Source organism: Nylanderia fulva, unplaced genomic scaffold, assembly GCF_048542155.1.
Source record: "Nylanderia fulva isolate GAGA-0341 unplaced genomic scaffold, ASM4854215v1 Scaffold28, whole genome shotgun sequence".
Classification (NCBI taxonomy): Eukaryota; Metazoa; Arthropoda; class Insecta; order Hymenoptera; family Formicidae; genus Nylanderia; species Nylanderia fulva.
This window is the reverse complement of record NW_028190347.1, coordinates 573,594-590,222: the sequence shown is the minus strand read 5'-3', so window position 1 is coordinate 590,222 and position 16,629 is coordinate 573,594. Positions and strand designations below refer to the sequence as shown.

The 16,629-nt window shown below is 33.6% G+C and overlaps 1 protein-coding gene and 1 long non-coding RNA gene across 2 annotated transcripts; one reads left to right on the top strand and one right to left on the bottom strand.

Moving 5' to 3' along the window:
- Nucleotides 1-86: 86 nt before the first annotated feature.
- Nucleotides 87-14,735, top strand: LOC114939180 (uncharacterized). The gene is made up of 7 exons (XR_003821194.2): nt 87-186; nt 1,093-1,440; nt 2,124-2,412; nt 2,742-3,135; nt 8,630-8,884; nt 12,241-13,407; nt 14,392-14,735. It is a non-coding gene; the product is annotated as an uncharacterized LOC114939180 (long non-coding RNA).
- LOC114939179 (T-box transcription factor TBX18) lies at nt 6,151-15,465 on the bottom strand. Its single transcript, XM_029313414.2, has 4 exons — nt 14,418-15,465; nt 13,057-13,382; nt 12,192-12,443; nt 6,151-8,188 (listed from the first exon to the last, which is right to left on the bottom strand). The coding sequence occupies exons 1-4, from the start codon at nt 14,557-14,559 to the stop codon at nt 7,637-7,639; spliced, it is 1,272 nt and encodes a 423-aa protein (XP_029169247.1). The 5' UTR covers nt 14,560-15,465; the 3' UTR covers nt 6,151-7,636.
- Between the last annotated feature and the right edge of the window lie 1,164 nt (nt 15,466-16,629).

Below are 16,629 nucleotides of genomic sequence, written 5' to 3'. Positions count from 1 at the left end.
CGCAACAGCTGTTATGTGACGTGGCGCCATCTCGCGTTAATAAGGTTGTATTCTGACATCAAAATATGATTCGCAGTTCGCAGCAGAGTTCAGGTAGCTCAGGATCAGGATGGCTCCGGTTCAGAACGAAGTTGTTACGCATTATTCAGAACATTTGAAGCATAAAAAATGTATTTATAAAGTCAGGTATATAATTATTTTTTATGGATAGAGAATGCGTAATAAAGAAATACTTATACGTGGGTAGTAAAGTCACAGATTTAATAATCATAATGCACAATTTAAAAACTTTAATCATGTATGTAGTTTTGAAACCAAGATGGCCTCCGAGAATGATGCAGGTATAATATTCTAGTTGACGAAATGCAAAGATTAATATTACTTTTATTTCAACTATATCTTTATTAAATTACTGGTCATATAGTCTATATTAGAACATATTAAATTATGATATATAAATTTGAGTGGCAAATAAAAGTTTTAGAAGCAATTCAACCCTATAATATTTTAGTATATGTCGGAAAGATTCTGAAAGGATCGCGAAGACATCCAGAGGATGTAAAGTATGCTTTGAATATTTTTCTGAACGTTTTTCAGACATGCTGTTAGGATAATTATGCATAAAAAATTACATGCCAGAAAATATGTCCCCAAAATGTGCCACAGTATGTGGATATATGTGTATATATTGATCTATATTTTCATCAGTATAATGTACATTTATATTCTTATTGTATGAAAATGATTTTGCAAAACTATTATACTTTATATATATTATGAGAGAAAGTAGAGAGACAGAGATTTAAAAATAAATTTCTTATTCTATAATTTTTTCAATATTTAGATTTTTAAAAATTTTATATAAAATTTAAATTATAATTTTGTGTTATATTGTTTCATATTTTTGAACACACACACACACAATTAAAATTATCAATAAAATTATCTCTATGATTCGAATCATATATATGTAGATCATTTAAAATATATGTTTAAGATAATAAATTGAATGGCATCATATAGAATTAAATAGCAATTGCTTGGTATATATTATGTATATGTTTCTGAGTTAATATCTCCTTTTTCTCATAGGTACCACGATGAATATGCGGCCCTGAGCCTCTGGCCACTAGTCGCCAGTCGCCAGTGATATTTTGGTCCAGATGGGACAGTGGGATGGGACACAAGATATCGCTTGCGGCGTCTCATATTGCCGGCGCGCTCGCGGGAGCATCCGCGCGAGCAAAGTGATCCGAGACTCCGAGGTGTTGGAGAATCACGTTGACAGACATATGAGGATTCCAGCAGCGAGATAGGATATGCGTGCCGACTGTATGCGCGACCGAAAACGCGAGAGAATTGCATCAAAATACGCATCACCTAGTTCCCATTTCTCTTCTCCTTTCTCACCAAATCGATGAATGAAAATTATCTATGAGAGTATGAGAAAAATTATTAATTTTACTAGAATAATATATATAAATAAATTCTTAATTTATTTTAAAAATTTCATATACTGTTTAATTTTCTTTTTTTAACTTGTTTAAACTAAATGGAAATATAGAGATAGAGATCTCAAAAAAGTTTTTACATTTGCAGAATCGATGTAATTGCGTTTAAAGATATATATAATTGATTTAAATGTCGACAAATTTTAATGAAATTATTCTTTTGGAAATAAGTATCTCTCGATTGCATTAATAGAGCACCATTGTTATATTGCATTGCGGATTTATTAATAATAACGAATAGACACGACTATTTTGCGTGGACTTGTTTCTCATAATTGCACGACCGATGACTGCCAACACTTATGATTTAAATCTGTCGTAAATTACACTTTGTGCCAACACCGAAAGCTATACAGTCGTTTCTTCTTTCAGTTCCACCCACTCGCGGAATTTCTTTTAGATCATTATTACGATGTGTTACTTCGTAGTAAAATATTACAGTTGATATAATCAATATAATAATAAGTCTCTTTTGATAAAAAGAAATTAAAATTGGAATATGATAATAAAAGATTCAAAATAAATGCAATTTTTAAACAATATCTAAAACATGGGGAAATAATATATTAATTCTTTATTCTTATTGCTAAGAAAAATATTTATATTTTTCAGATAGACAAACGTAAAGTTTTTACGGAAGCAGAGATACAAAAAAGGAAGAAGACGGACGTGTCTATCGACGTGGGTAAGAATTGTCCAAGCAAGCGAAGCACGCGAAGACAGACGTTGACCGTGACTGCCACGGATGCCTAGAAGAGGTTTACCTTACGTAAATAGAGAGGACGATCTCTGTCACATTGCAGCATGCATACCAAGTTGACCATAGTAAGCGTATTATGGTCAACGCATTTTTATACTCCACATTATCAACATTTTTCTTTACTACAGGGAGCATTTAAAAGTAATTGAGTTTCTACTTTATATGAATCTACAACTTTTTTTTTATTATCTCTTATATCTTATATATATTATCTATTTTCCTTTATTTCTATATATTTTTATATACGATTTGTCTCATTGATAATATAACTAAAAAGAAAGAGTGGTTTTATATGAAAAAATAAAAGTATCACGTATAAAAAAAATAACATAATTTCTTTATATACAATTTTTTCATTCTAGAATATATTGTATATCTTTATATATTTTTAACATTTCAATTTTTAAATATATCGCGGAACGTGCGCGCGACACTTTGCAGACATAAAAATAACTACATAAAACCCGCAGGACCACGATGAAAAGTCAAAATACGGCGAGGATGGCAGCAGTAAAAGTAGAAGGGAGCAGTGAGACAACGAGAGGGATGAGGAAAAGGTTGCAGACATAAAGCGTAAACAGTCGAGGTGCGATTTGACGCGCACTCGGCCGGGACCGTATGTACAAGACGCGCCTTCCGCTTTAAGAATCGCCCCGTGGAAGAGGACGATGGCTGGAATCTGTAAATCTGTCATTGCGGCCGTATTCGTACGCAGGATATGAACTTCTTGGTCGTCGCACATCACCGCTCCACGCCGCGACGCTTCCTCAGATCTGGCCGGTTGATTTCTTCAGAGAGTCGGCAAGAGTTTTTGATTTTCAAAAGTAACATGTGGCAAGCTTAGAGCAATGATATCAGATCAAGGTAATCTTTCGATGTTTATATATAATTGATATCTATTATCTACACAGATAGGAATCTCTGCGTAATACATAATAAAATTAACATATTTGATCTATTATAATTAAACCAAGATAAAATGCATATCTGAACAGTCATCTTATCACATGTTTTCAATATTTTATTATATATATCATATATATTATTATTACAATATATAAGTTTATCTCTTAAAAAAGTTTACTTGAAATTAGCTAAATAATTTCTGAACATTAATTATGATTTTGTTATGTATTGTTTTTTAAACTCTTAATTTATGAAGAATTCTTGTTTTAATCGCCTATAACTCAAAAGCTATTAATATTAATATCTCGACATTTTCTAAGAAAAAAGCAATTACAAATTTATCGCGACTATTTAAGTATACATATAATACATATATAAAACTGAGCTCAAGCTCTTCTTCGAAAATTCAGAGAGCGTTTCGCCATGTCGACGACGTGGAAACTATAAAAGCCCTGCCATACCGTGTACGCACGAATTGTAGGGCCGTGGTAGGTGGCGATGACGGATTCATGGCCCGTGGGATAGCGCCTTCCTCCTGGATGCGCGCCCGCGTTTCCTCCTTTCTCCTTTTTCCCTCCACCTAGCGAGCGATTCATTTGTTGGTCTTTGATCCGCGACCAACAAGCCACCGCCGGAAAATTAGGGAGATTTATTAGGCTCTTTCGCGATGCATCCTCATGCCTCATCGCTTCTCGTTATACATGGTTTCGTTAGGTAATTGACAGCACGCGTATCCTAGATCGATATCGATGAAGGAAATAGCGATAACGAGGGATCTCGAGCATCCAAAATAAAATAACTAATCCAATTAAGAATTATCTCAATAGTAATAATAATAGAAGATACAAAAATCTACATAAAATGTTTAAGTCTTTGATGCAGGTATATGGATTTTTTTAAATTCTTTTGCATACTTTCATATATTTTCATATAATTTTAATAAGAAATCAATTTTTTAATAAAGAATTTGCCTTTAATTACACATAGAGAACAACTATATAAAATATATATATATATATATATATACACTATATATGAATGTAAAAACTCTTCACACTTATAAAACAACAGCACAAGCGTTTTTAATTTCACAATCGAAAACAGCTAGAAATTGGGTGGTCAGAAAAGATACTGCGATAAGGGGAGGGTGAAAGATTCCAGATATTTTCTCTTTGGAGGTCAGTGGTCACGCCTCTAAAGTAAAGTGGGTTTACAAGGGCTAATAGAAATAGATGAAAAAAGAAACTTTGTAAAGAAATGCTTCGCATGTCTTTAAGTCTGACGGAAAATTCAAATCTATTTGTTGTTGCACACAAATAGCTATTATTTATAATTATCAATAATCTGCTACAATGTACATACACAAAAATAGTCTTTTAATATTTTATTATCAATTCTAATTCAATTGGCAATTATTTTTGATTGATTTGAAAATTAATATGGATTTATTTTACAATATTAATTTTTATCAAATGTATAATCAATATTAATCTATTTTATGATTTTCTTTAATGTGATAGATGTGATCGTTTCGACGAAAGACATGTGGACACATTCCTGTCGAACAACGTTGGTGGTAGACTTTTCGCGCAATGTCAATCCTTTTTTTCCTTGATGTTAAAACCGAGGGGGTCTGTTGCCTTTGACTTGCAAGCATAAACTCAAAAAGGGTGTCACCGACGACGGTACAGTGTCAGGTGACCTCTCTCAGGAATTAACTCTGGTTAGCCGTAACACCTACGACAAAGATGAAAGAATATGAGGGGGCAGAGGATGGCTTTTTACTGCCGACGTCGTCACGCACCGTCGATAAGCTTCTCTGTGGACCAAGAGTTTCGCAGTCTTATATTACTTCTAGGGTTAAAGTGTCAAAAGTACACGGCGTATGCAAGACCCCCCTTGTGCCAGCATACAGTGTATAACGTTTTCACGTAAAAGTCTTTTCGCAGAATAAGTTAATAAGTTCCACTTTCGCGAACTAAATTAATTTTGTCAAGCATATGTTCGTTTTAAATTTATTTTTATTTATTTATTTTTCGATTTATAATAATACAAGTCAATTATATTTTAACTCTTTCTTGCATTCTTGCATATCGAATATTAAATCACCAAAGTAATTTATTATTAATAAGAAAATGAATGTTTGTTTACTTTCACTTGTAAAAATTCATATCTTATAAATTATATGTAGGTATATAATCTCTTAAGTAGAAAGATAATTGATGAATATATTTTTACGGAGTATCTTTTAGATTTTACACAGATATATATATATATATATATATATATATATATATATATATATATATATATCTCACATTTCTTTTCTCTCTTTTTCCAGTAAAGGGCAGGGACATTTTTGAAAATACGGACGAATGCAAAACGTTTAGTTGAACTAGCTGAGACTGTAATCACCGACAGTCATTAAGCATACGCCTGTAATATGTTTACACAGCGTTGTTCCTCGCGCAATCATCAATCACGGTGTGTCGCGTCAGTCCACGAAGGCTTAAGATGCTCGAGTTTCTTCTCGTTTCGCTTCGTCGCCGTTAGTTCGTCATTTCCGACAGTCGTAATGTCAAACTGCAATGTTCGCGAAGGTCGGGGAAGATATATTATTGGTGTAATTTTAATTGCTAATTTAAATTCAGATTATATCATCTATCATATGAAATCGATATATAATTCTTTCACAACAAGTAAAAGAGAATTTTTAACAATTTTAAAATCTTAAAATGTAAAGTACATTATATAATGAAAATTATACGTGCGACATTTTTACATAAGATATATATACGTATTATTAATATATTTGCGATATATTTTATAAAACTGGTATCAAATATCTGCTAAAAGATTAAAAAATTAGTAAATCAAAGAAAATTTTTTTTGCAAATTAAAATAATTAAATTCACATTGATATTTTTTTAGGAAAAATAGGAAGGAGTATAGGTTCGAGAGAAATAGGCATAATTTCGTTATTCCTTGTGTTTATTCCTTGTTTGGCCATAAAGAAGAACGCCCTTCTATCATATAACGAACGAGGGTCTTTAAAAAGTTAAAGGCACAATGGCACGATACCCGGGCGGCATAATTTATTAAGGCACTTAGTAACCACGTTACTCTCACGGAGTGTCACGGCGCGTTTACTTTCCCGTCTTGGCTCGAGAACGTTTTAAGCTCGTTCGGCATTTAAGACACCTAGTATAAATAGACGCACTTTGCTCCTACAAAAGGCACTTACTTGCCCTGGTCTTCCGCGACTTTACCAGCGACTTCGATCGGTCGATTCGTTCTCTTATGCGCGAATTAATTCGAAGCACTTTGAAAAATTTATATGAAAATGAATAATGTCAAACTCGATTGGCGAGCAAAATATGATAATTTATATTATTCTCATTATGTTTTATAATTTTCTTTGTTGATACTTTTAATACATATAAAAGAATATAAATTACATATAAAAGAAGAATTCGCTTGTACGTCACATATAAAGACTCTGAATATAAATGCTTATTTTTATTTATGCAGATTTGTCAGCACTTTGCAAAAATATGTCAATATTGCGAACATGATCAATAGTAATGAATATTACTCGCTTGAATATATCATTACCTATAACATAAATATATGAGCCACTATAGAAAATTTTTATTGCACATAACTAGAATATATATATGTAGATTCATAATTTATACATCAAATATTGGTATAATCTATTTGATATAATCTTTGGTAATCTTAAGTATAATCTTTGGTACAAATTACATTATTGAATATTAGCATTTAATAAGGCATTTCTATTAATTATATTTTACTCTTAGTTTTAAATAAACTCAGACTGAAAATCGTCACTATAAATAAAAATATAGATATATGTAAACATTACAATCTTTTAATTTACATAGCTTTATGCAAAGCAATTCTCATATCTGAAGAACAAATTAGGACGCGAATAATATGCTAATACTTTAATATTCCACTGTTTTTCCAAACATTAGGAAGGCATTGCATATAATTTTTTTTACGAAAGATCACATTTTTCCGTCTGAAATAGACATAAAGGCACTAGCAAATTCTGTATGTAAGAAGAAGAAATATTAACAATAACAATCATCAATTTTCGCAATCCGTGAAGAAAACTTGAAGAAATACACTTGAAACTCCACTCTTTATCTCAGGGATATATTAAATCTTTGGCGATAAGAGGTCAAAGGCATCAAGACATGGACACGAAGATATACTTCATTCTCACTGTTCCTTAAATTTGATGCATCGAATTCTCAATCAATGAGATCATGCACGGTCCACGAAAAACACATCGCTCGAAAAACGAACGATACAAGATGAGAGTACATTTAAATCCCACTCTGTTCTTTGAACATCAAGTCGTCGACGTAGAAATCGATGAGAGATAACGATACAACGTGATGATAATGATGATGATGATGATGTTCAGTTATCGTGGTCCATAAAGAGAAGCACCTGAATGATGTGGATGCGGTTGCATATGCGTCGGATAATGAACCGCGTTGACATGCGCCGACGGCTGTCCATGGTGACTCGGATAATGCGTCCAGGGACCAGAGGCACCGGTCGCCCCGTAAAACTGATGATGCTCCTGAGAGGTTCCGGCTGCAATACTCATCGGGATCTGCATTGGCGCCGGCATCACGTTATAACTGGATGACAGGACGGCAGGACCAGCGACATTCCCGGCTGTCGTAGCCGGTCTTTTGGCCGGATTCTGCATCCCACTAGCCACGGTGACGCTGGTGGACTCACACTCGTCGGACTCGCAGTCCCGGAAGCCCTTGGCGAACGGATTGCTGGCGATCTTCAGCTGGGTTATTCGGTGATTCTGGTACGCGGTCACAGCGGTGAACCTGGTCTCTGGAAAGGAGAACGTCTTGAAGTTCTCCGTGCGAGGATCCGGCGCCGAACCGGGTGGCGAGGGTGCGACCACCACGTGGCAGCGCGGCTGGTAACGATGCATCGAGTTCAAGATAATCTGCAACGTGTGAAAGGATCAACGATTCAACGTGCGCGAAGAGAAACTGACTTGAATCTATGAACAGTTTTTTAGTGCTTTTGTTCATGGATTTTTTATTCAAATTGACAATCAAGTTTTACAAATCGCTCTCCTTGACAAACGCGTCAATAAATAAAACCGCAGAATATTTGGATATTCTTATCAATTATCTGAAACATATAAGATCTCCATTTGCGTTTATTATGAACTTTTTAGAAGAAAAAGCATATTAATTAAAAGCTCAATCGCAGGGAAATAGATTTTATGATATTTATTTTAATTGATAAGCTTCTCATACACTTAAACAAAAACAGAGAGTGATAGTTGATTTATATTTAATTATCAAATAAAATTATAAGATTTATATAAAATCGAAATATTTTCTCTTCTTTTTCATTTTTCAATTTTGTGATGTTGCAGCACAAGCTGGTGGTAGAAAAAATGCAGTATTACAAATATTGTGACAAACGTAAGGCGACAAACACTTTCACGGAGCTCGATCGATGGGCACAATTTGGTAAAGTCGTCATCATCATATGAGGAATCGAAGGAAGAAAAAAGGGTCCAAAAGGGAAGAAGAAGAGGAGGAATGGGGACACGTGAAGCTCGGATTCAGTGGAAGGAAGGAACACCACAGGGGGGCGGTCGCAATGTTTGACAGCCAGAAGAGAACCGGTGACTAATTAGTGTAAAAACTAACCCCCGGCTCGCAATCCGACACCCTCGTCCTTCTCTCTGCTCACTCACGCGCATATGTTACACGATGGCATGTGTGTCAGTGGGACCAAACACGCATGCACACGCGTATTTTACAACGGGAGGAAAAGCGCGTGTGGCCCGAAAATTGGGACGCCGTTTTTACGAACCATATTTTTCACGATCGGGTTTCTCCTCTCTAATTTATTCCCCTAAATCTTAAATAATCCTTTATCATTCGCGATAATTTCTCGTTTATACGTAAATTTAGGAGTATCTAATACTTTTTTTCTACATCTTGAGTAAAGCTTTTCCCAGTCAAAACTGACATGTTTTTCACAACTTTTTTAGATTCTAAAGAGATTTATATCAGTCTGAGTTTTGCCAAAGTCTATTTAAATGAAATAAAATCTGAAAAGTCACATGTATACACACATATATATAGTTCACCATTTTTAAGATATTAATTATTTCGAGAACATATTCTAAAATTAAAATTTTATTTTTATCAATCATCGTTATCTTCCAAATATAAAATCTAGAGTAATATTTCAATTTAAAGAGTCTTCTCCAGATATCCGGAAATTCCTCATGATAGCGAGTACGTCAATTAAGGACGAGCATCGGCGGACATTCCTGACCCGCCTACGAATTTTTTTATAAGGCCCGGTGCCACATTTTTTGGTGCGCAATTAAAGGAACAAACTGCTCTGTGTGTAGCACGAGAAAAAGAACTGCCTCTCGCCACGGGTCAGAGGTCTTCCCGCGAAAGAAAAGAGCAACATACATTCTTAAGAGAAACGCGAGCGGAGAGCCTGAGCATAAGTTTCCTCCTCTGTTTCGAGGATGTTTCGAGTGTCGAGAAATAAATCACGTCCCGAGAATACGTCGACTTTTATGATTGTACAACTCAGATGTTATAGCAGATTGTGATGTGAATATATAGAATTATAGAACGATCCGTGATGCAATTGAAATAAGATACTATATAAAAAAATATATGATCGCGTCAAATAAAATTTAATTATGTCAAAATTTATTCTTCAGATAATTAACTTTACATATTTAAAAAAATGATATAATATCTTTTTTCTATCTTCAACTTATGTAATACTATTTCACAGATATATTCATTATCTCAATAGAGCTAGAATATAAATATAAAAAATGTTATATCTTTATGAATAATATAGTTAACTTTCTGCTCGTCATAATTTTAATTATTTTTAAGATAAAAGCTCGATTAAACTTAAATCTCGTTCATTGTTTATATACAGTGATAATCAGTCGCAAAGAAAACACATAATTGAGCGCCTGATCTCCTTCGCAACCAACACACGTGCCCGATGCACATCGGCATGTCGCATATCCTTTCGTTCATTGGTATGCCGATACATCGCAACACTGAGCCCGTTTCGCGATCGCGTTCGCGCTCGGCTTGATGAATTTGGCACGAACGCGGCTGCGAGGAATTATTTTGAGCATCGTAAGCTCCGCCGCAGGTGCATCGAGAAAACCGAAACGAAATCTCTTGCAGTCACAAACATGGTTGTTCTCCAAAGTCTTACATTAGCAAAATATATAATTAATATAGATAGAGAAAATGAAAAGACTGTAAAAATCTATAAATACATATCAATGTAAAAAATTTGAAAAATTTTTATAAAAGCAACATGATTATTGCACATAAAATATGTTTGTTAAGAGATTAAAACTGTTAACAAACAGATATCACTTTAGATTCGATGTTATTAGAATATGTCAAACATTCTAATTCTGAAATAATTTTTTATTTTATTGACTCTTATTATTTTTTGATGAGATAGAAATTCAGTAGTTCTTAATTCTCCTTATTATACATATTGCTTCAAAATAATTGTAAGAAGTAGGTGTTATTTTACGCCTCGTAAGCATGATATTTCTGTGAGAGATTTCACAATTGGTTTTCGAATCAAGATTGACGTTGTGCGATCGAAGAATATGAGTCAATATGCTGATCGCTGCTAATTCTTTCTCGAGGCGCACTGAATGTTACACAAAATCTACGCCTCTTTCCCAGAGCCTCTACGACGCACGTAGTTTATGTTACATCTGTTTACATTATTCTTTATATACAGAGATACTCTTGACTCTACCCGTGGCGACAGGGAGGCGAGATTAATATGTCGCAGAGACGACATCACACAAGCCGTCAAAATAGCATTAACCCTTAAAAGCGCACAACTATTATAATCTCTTCCCACGAATATATAATTCTTTTGCCTTTGAAAAGCTTACAATACAAGAAATCAAAATTTATATAAAAGTTAAAACTTTTCAAAGAGTAGAGTTATTTAATTTCTATTATATTTATTATATATATTTAACGAAATTTTCGCAGATACGAAACTATTTTAGAGATCTCTTTTATATTTTTACAGACGTAATGTTTCGCAAATCGTCTTATATGTGATAAAATAGAACCGTAAAACGTTTCTTTAAATCGACTTTAATTGTGCATGATCTCAGTTATAAAAGCGTAACGCTGATTATTTTAAGACAACCGACATGTGACGTGTGTTCCTTAGTTAGAAAAAAAGTGTGATCGGTGAGATACACACGAGCGACGTTAATCTATGAGCAGCATCTTTTAAACGGTGAACAATCCTCGTGAAAACGCCGCGTCGCACCGTTTCCCTTCGTAATTCTCTCTCGTGAGCGACAGACTCGTATCTCAGGTCAATTAAGGCGAACTCGTCCGTAAACGACAAACACGTGGAAACACTCGCGTCTCTCGTTCTACTTTATTACGTAAATATATTTTACGAAACGACTGATTGAAAAATTCGAGGAAAGTTACATCGTGATAAAATCAGCGAATAACGACGAAACGAATTTTGCGATTTACTGGATTGGCAAATGTATCTCTATATATAGTTCTGCTTCGATTACACTTCTATCTCGCGATAATTAAATGTTATGAAAGAATCCATTCTAAATTAATTGCTAAAATATTTTATTCCTCTCCTCTCTTGTATTGTGAGAATTGTTGGAGAGAGATTCTGTAACATATTTTTTAGATAAAATCTAATAGAAAATGAGAATAAAAATTTAATTAAAAATTGAGATAGAAGGATATTAAAATTAAAAGACACTTAATATTGAAATGTCTTTGTTCTGTTTTGATTTGACTCTAATAAATGCATTTTTTAAATGAAATAATAGAGATATATTTCCAATACACATACTCTTTGTAACGTATTATTTTATATAGTGAATAATTCGAAAACAAGAAAAGTCAACTTACATGTCCATTATCATCCAGCTGATTGTTTGTTAATTTTAATTTATCGAAGGAAATGGGCTGTTTCATCCAATGAGCGCCATTCGCAGGACTGTCGGGATGTACATGAATCCTGGGGGGTGATACAGGATCAGCACGACCCGCAACAACCCAGGCGCTGCTGTGGAACGCGTATCGATACCTCTTATCATCACACGGAACGAAATCCATCACCATCAGATACTCTGTGTTGGGGTCCAAGCCGAACAGTCGACACTGCGAATCATCAAAATTTCCATCATTTCTCGTTTCGTTTTTTGCGTGAAATATTCTTAATCAAGCTGGACAATAATTCTCAATCAATGTCACATTTTTTATATTAAAAAAGGGTCCAATGAAATTTTCTTTTCTTTCTAATTTTTCTTCTAAGCTTTTTTTGACATGTAATTTTAAAACACTATTCCATTATAATTGACATTAAAAGTGGAAGATAATAATTCTATATAAAATAATATAATTCAAAAATGTGGAATAAATATTTGTTCAAGGTTTTATTTTCAAGAAAATTAATATTGAAAATTGATAAATCTTTTCCGTCATCTTTAAAGTTGAAAAACTTTTAATTACATTCATCGAATAAAGCAATATTTAAAAAAAGATAAAATTTGATAGTTAAATTCTTTATAGCCATATTTATTTTAAATGAGAGTTATTTGTAAAATATTCTGATCATCTTTCTTCTTGTATAAGTATTGTATTTTTATTCATATGCTAATAATTTTAATGATACTAATAATCATCTTCTTTCAGGTTGTATCATCGATAATGGTCATATCGTCACTTTGGTATCTTGCTTTTGGGAATTTCGAATGAGTACTATGACTTTTACCTGAAATGTGGGGAACATTCTTCGTCCCGCTTTTGTGACGATCATCTCGGTACCTAGTTGATGAAATTCCTCCCATAGCGGCTTTGCTTCCAAGGCTGCACCGGCGCCAACTAACACCGGATGAAGCGGCCGTTTCGCACCCAATTCCTCGGTGGTGGATGCACCGTCGTCGCTCGGATGATGATCACCGTGATGACGATTGTTGTTATTGCTGTCATTGCGAGATTCTGTGGTTGACGGAGAAATTGGATTCGCCACATGGACCGGCAAAGTAACCTTCATCGGACTGCGCGATCGCTTCACTCTTCCGGCGCTCTGCAAGCAGGCTAGTAGGACGACAAAAAACAATAAGTAAGTACAATATTTAGGAAAACTTGTGAAAAATAATTATGTTTTATTTAAGCTGCTCTTCCTTATAAGCGTATTTCCTTCTATTGCGGATTTTTTGTAAATTTTAAGATGACTTTTTCTCAGCAAAAATGTCAAGAAAAGTCATCTTAACTTTCCGATCTTGAATGTACTATATTATTAGTTTTTCAACTACTTTTATTCAAATAATTAATGAATTCTCGATATTTTTGTAATAAAAATAAATTCAAAATTAAAAGAATTCGTAATTTAAAAGAAATGCGCTCTTATAATATATGAGAGATAGGTATATACTAGCTAAATATATGTAATACATTAATCAAATTGCATACGAAAAATGAGATTGAGTGAAAGATTAACGAGCTTAAACTTATAAAAAATATTTTGTATATTTAACAGATTGTCTACCAAATTAATTTTAACAGAAGTTCCTCTTGAATTGAGTTTTTTTATGTTTTAGTTTATTTTTATCGTATAAATATTTTAAATAGTGTTATTCAAATCTAAATATCAAAGTATTTATAATTTAAATTTTTTTAATGTGATATTTGATAATGTCAAAGAATTCAATGCGTTTGTAGTAACACCTTCTCTTATTTTGTTTCAATATTTCTATCAAAAGCTCAATGTGCGAAATAGAATTGAATACGTTCTCCGTTTAATACGTTCGGCATTTCAAAATATATATTCATGAATGTATTTGGATTTTTTACAAATCACTTTGTACACATATAATATATATAATAATATAAAAATACATGATATAAAGAATCAATTATTATGAGAAGGCACATAGACATGAGAAGGTTACATAGAGTTCTATAATTTAAATAAAATGTAATATAGAAAAAATGCATGTGTGAATAATAGTAATAGAATAGTATATATAGTTTTAAAAATACTCGAATAATCTCTCGAAACAAAATAATGTTATATTTATTTCAAAACTTTTAAATGCTTTTGCAGTACAAACATCGAACTATATGGTTTACCTTCCATTTGTTGCATCGGCGACGGTATAACAGACAGATGTGGATGCTGATGGTGGTGATGATGATGATGATGATGCGTCTGCCATTGCTGATAACAGCAATCAGCGGTGATTTCGTGTCGTTGTTCGTGTTGTGGTTGCATCCTCGTCGACAATATCTTGGTATCGATTCTTACTATACAAATTATTGCGACAAGAGATACGCACAATTCATGTGTGGATGCGTAATCCACGTGGTAAAAATTTCAACTTCATTTGCACTGTAATTACAATTCGTCGACATTTTGAACATAATTAAAGACATAAAACTGAAGAACAACACTTCTTTGCACTAGCAGATTATTACTTCCATCGTCGTCATCGTCAATCCATCGATAAATTCTCATTCAAAGATACACACATGATATTCCTTTAACTAAAAAAATCCGCACTCTCGAAAATGATCATTGTCCGAATAATTATGTGTCATAATCGCGCGCGCACTGATAATCGCTCATTAATTATTATCTCAACTCGCGTTTTAAGATAGCTTTTCGCCGAGAAAATTCCTAGTCGTCTCTCTGTCTGTCATTTTCTTTCTCTTTCTGTCTCCTCATTAATGTCGTCGACAACGTAACGCGAAACGAGCGATTTCTTCAGCATCTCTCGCGGCTACCTATTGAAAGAAGATCCGACCGTGATTTCAGCGGCGCCCCGAATTCTGACCGAGTACCCGACGAGCTCCGACATCGTCGAGAGGTTGCTCTCTGCCGTCAACAGGACTTGTCCTCACCTCCATGTCCAGACGCTGACAAGGACGCTCAAAGCCGCGCGGATCCCGGATGAATCAGAAAGAACTCGTCTGAGGCTACTACCCCGCGACTTATCATCGAGACATCATTCTCTCTCAGAGTAAAGAACGTTCCTCTCTCTCTTTCTATCCCGTATATTTCAGTTCCTCCCTGGCAGATCTGTTCCGAGGAAGAAAGAAGGAGAGAGAGAAAACGGCGTAGAGAGGTAGAATGAGGAAGAAAGGAGGGCTTTTCTGAGGATCCTCCTACACAAGCACCCACGCTGGTCGACGATGGGATGCATGGATCCTCTGCCTTCTACTTTGATGTCGGAAGGCGGAGTCTCGGTGAGCCAAAAATGTTAGGGGTAGGTGCAATGGACTCAGGAATGGATCTTTTCATTGTGCCACCCGGGAAAACACAGCAACCCCAAAGTGCAAATTCATTATAATACGCATGATGGTAGAATCGCGAAAAAAATAAGTTGGCATAAAGGTATATCGATTTTTTTTAATTTAACTGAAAATCTCAAATTAATTATTTTAAAATTTAAATAATTTTTATTTTAAAATTTGCTTAACATTATCAAAATCGAATTATAAAAATTGAGGAAACTAAAAAAATTATTAATAATTCGGAGAGGAAAGAAAGAGAGGAAATGTAAGGACTAAATTAAGATTTCAAGTCTTTCAATTTGATCACAGGTTTTTTTCACAGAGTTATTTAATAATATAGTTGTACTATACGTACAGTATATATAATATATATATATAGTGCCGAATGGAGTATAATTATACTATCACTGTACTTAAGTCCACACTATACTTATACTACTACACATATTTCACACACATTCTGCCATTCACAAAATTTTCAAATTTAATATATTCGACAAATTCATTAAGTTCATATATATATATATATGTGTGTGTGTGTGTGTGTATATATAAATATACACACGCTTTTTGAAGGTGTAAGACTTCTTAATGCGCGCGTAAAGAATTGCTTTTTCTCTCTCTTCATCGTAAAACTTTTTTAGACTGATCGATCATTGATGATGCACGCGGAAAAAAACACATTTACGTTTTTTTTATTTATGATAGTGTTGAGAAGAATCTTGATGAAATTTTGAGTACTATGATGAGAAAGCTTTAAATATTGTGTGTAAAATAAGAGAATTACAATTAAATCAAAATTTTTAATAATAAATCATAATTATATATATTTCTCATTTTTAAAGATCGATAGATTATTGTAAGATTGTTCGCTTATCAATGTAGCCGTTATTGTGAAACTATAATATGAAATTTTATAAAATAAACAAAAATTCAATAATTTGTCCGACTTTTCTAAATCTTAAAAATCAAGAAGTTTAATTTTTATGAGAAATTGTCTATCAATGATTTTTCTTAAATCATTTATTTTTCGCAGACACATTCTTTT